At 41.7% G+C, this 4875-nt stretch overlaps 1 protein-coding gene across 1 annotated transcript; it reads left to right on the top strand.

Annotated features, from left to right (window-relative positions):
* Nucleotides 1-2192: 2192 nt before the first annotated feature.
* tmsb2 (thymosin beta 2) lies at nucleotides 2193-4379 on the top strand. Its single transcript, XM_010737528.3, has 3 exons — nucleotides 2193-2345; nucleotides 3514-3618; nucleotides 3913-4379. Exons 2-3 carry the CDS (start codon nucleotides 3519-3521, stop codon nucleotides 3948-3950), a joined length of 138 nt encoding a protein of 45 aa, XP_010735830.1. The 5' UTR covers nucleotides 2193-2345; nucleotides 3514-3518; the 3' UTR covers nucleotides 3951-4379.
* The last annotated feature ends 496 nt before the right edge of the window (nucleotides 4380-4875 follow it).

Below are 4875 nucleotides of genomic sequence, written 5' to 3'. Positions count from 1 at the left end.
ACATACGTCTGAAAGGCTAAATCAGTAAACGATTTGAAAAGAGCAGAATAGAATAAGCTCCGTAGTACCATCACATAAGTTTAGTCTGGATTAAAAGTTATTATGTTATCATTTCTTTTGTGAAGTCCACATGCACACTGGCTCTTTAAGTGAAGCTGTTCTTGACTTTAGCCAGTAGGTGGTGCTGCAGCCTCCTTACAGAGCACTCTGACCTCACTGTAAGCCAGTAAAACCCCAAAGTCATCCAGTAATATGATGTCACACATTAACACGGCGCTTTCCTCAACCTAACATGCACCCTTCCTGCTCGGATCACTCTATCATTTCAATGGTTGAGGTCATGTTGAGTCATCGTCACTATGCTATTCTGAGATGAGCTCTCTGCTCTGAAATAAATGTCCTCCCGGGCTGCACCAGCAGGCTGTAATGGGACCTGTGGGAAGATTAAAGAAGAATGACCAGCAGGTTTCATGATGTCAGCAAAGGGCCATGAGCTCAAGTCAACATGTTACGGCTTTATAAGAGCCTGATGTAATCAAGAGCTGCTTGATCAGATGCAAAATAAAGGATGTGACAAATAATGTCAAAGCCATCCATACAGATAAACTGATGCACACCATTAACGGCTAAAAACTGTTGGAGAATAAGTTGTAATTCGGAAGTGAGAAAAAGCTATATTGTATGATAATATGTAGTGATGCATCTGATTATTTTCTTGATTAATTCATTTATTATTGAGTCTTTAAAAAGTGCACATCTCTCAGAATGACATCTTGCTAAGACACAAAGTTTATGATCATAGGAAACTAAGAAAAACAGCAACACACATTTAGGAAGCTACTTTAAAAAATGTGATGTTACAGGCTGCAGCCGACTGGATACACCTCGCTTCGCCTTCCCCATTCCAAGCATATAGGAGAACCTATAGTGTCCAAGAAATGTGAAAACGTGAAAGGTCCTGTCTACAGCCAGTGTTTGGTTTGGCCCAGAAGAGGTCCAGCTCCCTCTGTAGATATAAAAGACTCATTCTACAAATAACAAAACACAATTCTTTGTACTACTGAAAACACACTTAACTCATTGAATATTATATAATTTCTGCATATAGATCTTAAACCTTACACACTGGACCTTTAAAAGATGAACAGCTCTAAATGTGTGGGATCAGGGATGTAGCCGTAAATGATTCTTGTTGTGTTTGTTGTTTATGGTAGTTTTATTGCATCACTGTTTGTGTTTTGTGCCATTCCGTCTGTAATTTCATGTCGACTTTTTGTGCATTTGTATAAAGGCCCTTGTAAGGATTGGGCACTGCGAACTAACTTAGGCTATAAATGCTGTGCTACGTGGCACTGGCCTGTGTTACATACTTATCTCTATAAATATAAACATTAAATATATAAATAGGGTTTTCTACAGCGCTTAGACTCGGTGCAAGAATGGGTGTGAACACTCAGAATGTAATTCTATAATTACTCATTCCTTTGACACACTCACGTATTGACTGTTACGGAGGTAAAAGAACAGTCACAGGGTAAAGTCCTAGAAATGAATGATTACCCATATTGTGTTCTATGGTCATTTTATTATCATCATTATGTTTTGTATGAATTTCTTGTTTAGTTTTGTGTATTGATATAAAAAGGCCCATCTAAGGAAACGCATCACAAACCAGCTTAGGCTATAAATGCTGTAGTATGTGGCACCGGTTCATGTCAGATACTTGTCCCTCTAAAAATAAACGTTACATACAAATTAAGTGAATGCAAATGTGTCCCCTGCGATATAAAAATAAATGAGTCATTACATGACTCGGTGCAATTCTTAAATGCTTCGAACTTTGACACATTCTCGTCATGTCATGAGTATTAGAGAGGTGAAGAAGTACAGACACAGCACATGTAAAATGCTCATAGAGACCTTTAAGATTAGCAACCATCTTCATGGAGTGTGCGCTTGACCTAATCCTCATCAAAAACACTGTACAATACAATCTATAACACACATACAGTGTATTATTGAAATGATTTATCATGATCAATCTCTGAAAAGCCTAACAGCACAGCTGTTTCCTGTCAGGGGTTGGTTTCCTCTAGTCTAGAACATTAATATTGATGACAGAGAGGAAGGCTGACCAAGCTCTCAGTCACTCTCTCTTTATGTCTCTCCCTCTCTCTCTCTCTCCCCCCTCCCTCCCTCTTATACCCACACCCTGGATGCAGGCGTGCACACACCGGCAGATTCACTCAGCTTCCGCATCGCTCTCCCTTCTCCATCTCTGTGTCTCTATACCCTCCCTGCTCTCTCCACTGGTGGATTTTAGCCCACTGCTGTGTGGAACACCGGTAAGAACGAATCGTCTCTCCTTCGGTGTCTTTCTTTTACGTCTCTGTGTCGGTGTGTCTCTTTTGTGGTTCTGTTTCTCTAGGCTCAAACAAAGGGTTTGGGGTGTGGCTGGATGAGGAGAAGCTGACTGCTTAATGGCAGCTGTGAAACGATGTGAAAGAGGGATGTTGAGAGTGATGATGGCGACGATGATAACGAAACAATAGAGCAAATGTTTGATTATTTGGGTTTACTGACGAACTGGGGGGAAAAAAGGTGGGATTAGGTGCTGCTTCTAATATCAGGGACTTGACAGGGCTGGATATGGACACCATTTGCAGCTGAGGTCGAATCCAGAAACGATTTATCATGCTTCCTTTCAGGAAACAGCAATATTTTAATTTCTGGCGACGTGCCCAGCATGTCTATTTCTATGTCAAAGCGTTTCTATTAGGCCTCCCCCCCTCATTCAAATTCAGACCAGTGAGAATAATTTTACAGTAGCTTGCTTTGCAAATGACTCGATGCAGGCTGGTGGGCTTGTCACATTTCCACAGCAGTCTCTGACAGAGCAGTTGTTCGAACAGGCGTGACTGGGCCAGACTGTGCAAGACAGATTAGACAGACCTGAGGCTAGGTCAGGAATATGACTGCAGTGGAGCCTGTGGAGCCTAGATCCATGAGGCTGCAGGGGTGGATGCAGAGAAAGAGAGAGAGAGAGAAAGAGAGAGACAGAGAGAGAGAGAGAGGGAGGTAGAAGACGCAGAGGGAGAGAACAAAGACCACAGCCTCAGAGAAGGAAAAGGAAGAGACAAAGGAATGAAGAGATGGCAGGATAAAAATAGGCACATGCTAGCTACATAGGCATTTTGGAGAGGGGAATATCGAGACAGAGCATGTGTGGGAGGCAGCCACCACTCACAGGCATGCATGTCGACATGTCTGAGTCGCATGGCGTAGCCACTCCCTTTATATGTGCACTCGGTTATTTAAATGTCAGACAAAGCCATTAGTATATAAGAAGCTCTTGTAAATCATTGCTTGTATGCTACAGAATATATCTTATACAACATGTGTATAATATCTGTTGTGTCACATGCCGCATTATATCAATATGACGGCTGACAGGAAAGGTCGAAGCAGCGTGCTCAGGTGTTTGTTTGTTTGTTTTTTTTCCATCTTTCGCAGCCAAAATGTCTGACAAGCCTGACATGACCGAGATTGCCCGTTTCGACAAGACAAAGCTGAAGAAGACAGAGACAAAAGAGAAAAACCCTCTGCCCACCAAAGAGAGTGAGTGTCCCTCATGTGTTGTATGTGCGTGTGTTTCTGAACAGTGCCGAAGCCTTGATCCCACCCTGTAATAAATTTCCCTGTCAGACACTACTCATCCCTTTCCAGTGCTGTCAAAAGGCTACACCCTCAGCAAGCAGAGCAGCTGGGAGAGGAGAAAAAAAAACCCCAACAACAACAAATTGCTGCAACATCAGCACATCATTGATGTACAGCACAGCTCTCTCGCTGCATTCACTAAAACACAAGCCTGCTGACCTAAACTATCTCCTTCTTCTTCTTTTTCCTTTCTAGCCATCGAGCAAGAGAGGAAAGGTGATGCCACGCCTTGACTTCTGAGCACATGAAGAAAAAGAAGCTGAGATGCCACAGCAAAAAGCACTTTCTTTTGATTATCACAGTATTACAATCTCTTACTTTGTCTTCAGATAAGGGTGCTCTTGAGCTCCCTGGGGTGCCATAAGGGTATATGGCATCCTAACACGGGGGCTCTCTTACCACTCGGGTGGAAAAAAAAACTTTAGCCTGGGTGCCTGTCTTGCACTGTTAGCCTATAGCTAACATGTCTCCAATATTGCCAAACTGGGGAGTGGTGTAGTGATGTAGCACAGAGAGATAGGCAGGCATCCAGGCTAGGGGGGATGTGGGGGCGGGGGGTGTCTATAGACAATGGCAATCGGAGTCTAATCATTCGGGATGTTTTCTTAAAAAACTTTTTACTTTTTCTTTATGAAATAAATATGAAGACGTGGAACCAGTCAGACTTTCTCTGTCTCCTTTGTGTCTAGATGCTGATTTCTAATACATGAACTCACGAGGACTGATCATGCTCAGCCATGGAATAAATACACAATGATGTAACGATGTGTCCAGACTGCTTGCAACTGGCCCGTATATCATATTTAAAAACTGAGGTATACAATCATGTAACGCCATCTCATAAATGAGAGCACACTCCAAGGTGTAGTCATCATGTTGGTGTAATTTGAACAATTCTACATCACCTTTTTACGGTTTCAGTTTGTTTTTTTTTAAATTAGAAACACACATATTCATACTTTAATAATAATTTACTCCATGTGCCGAATATTAAACACATAACCACATGTGCACATCTCTGCATAGTAAACAAACGTACAAATAAATGAACTACAAAGTGTAAAATCAATTAATTAATTATCAATTCCAACACAACTCTTTATTATGAGAAATGGTTTTCGTCCTCTTTTTAAATTGGCTCAGCAGCTTATAGCCTGA

This window comes from Larimichthys crocea, chromosome I (genome assembly GCF_000972845.2).
Source record: "Larimichthys crocea isolate SSNF chromosome I, L_crocea_2.0, whole genome shotgun sequence".
NCBI lineage: Eukaryota > Metazoa > Chordata > Actinopteri > Sciaenidae > Larimichthys > Larimichthys crocea.
The sequence above is the reverse complement of the archived record's forward strand: the minus strand, read 5'-3'. Positions and strand labels throughout refer to the sequence as shown.

Excerpts from the sequence above, each read along its gene's own strand:
- tmsb2 (XM_010737528.3), top strand. The coding sequence starts at position 3,519 with ATGTCTGACAAGCCTGACATGACCGAGATTGCCCGTTTCGACAAGACA. Across the intron at positions 3,619-3,912 it reads CCCTCTGCCCACCAAAGAGA|CCATCGAGCAAGAGAGGAAA; the intron begins GTGAGTGTCCCT and ends TTTCCTTTCTAG.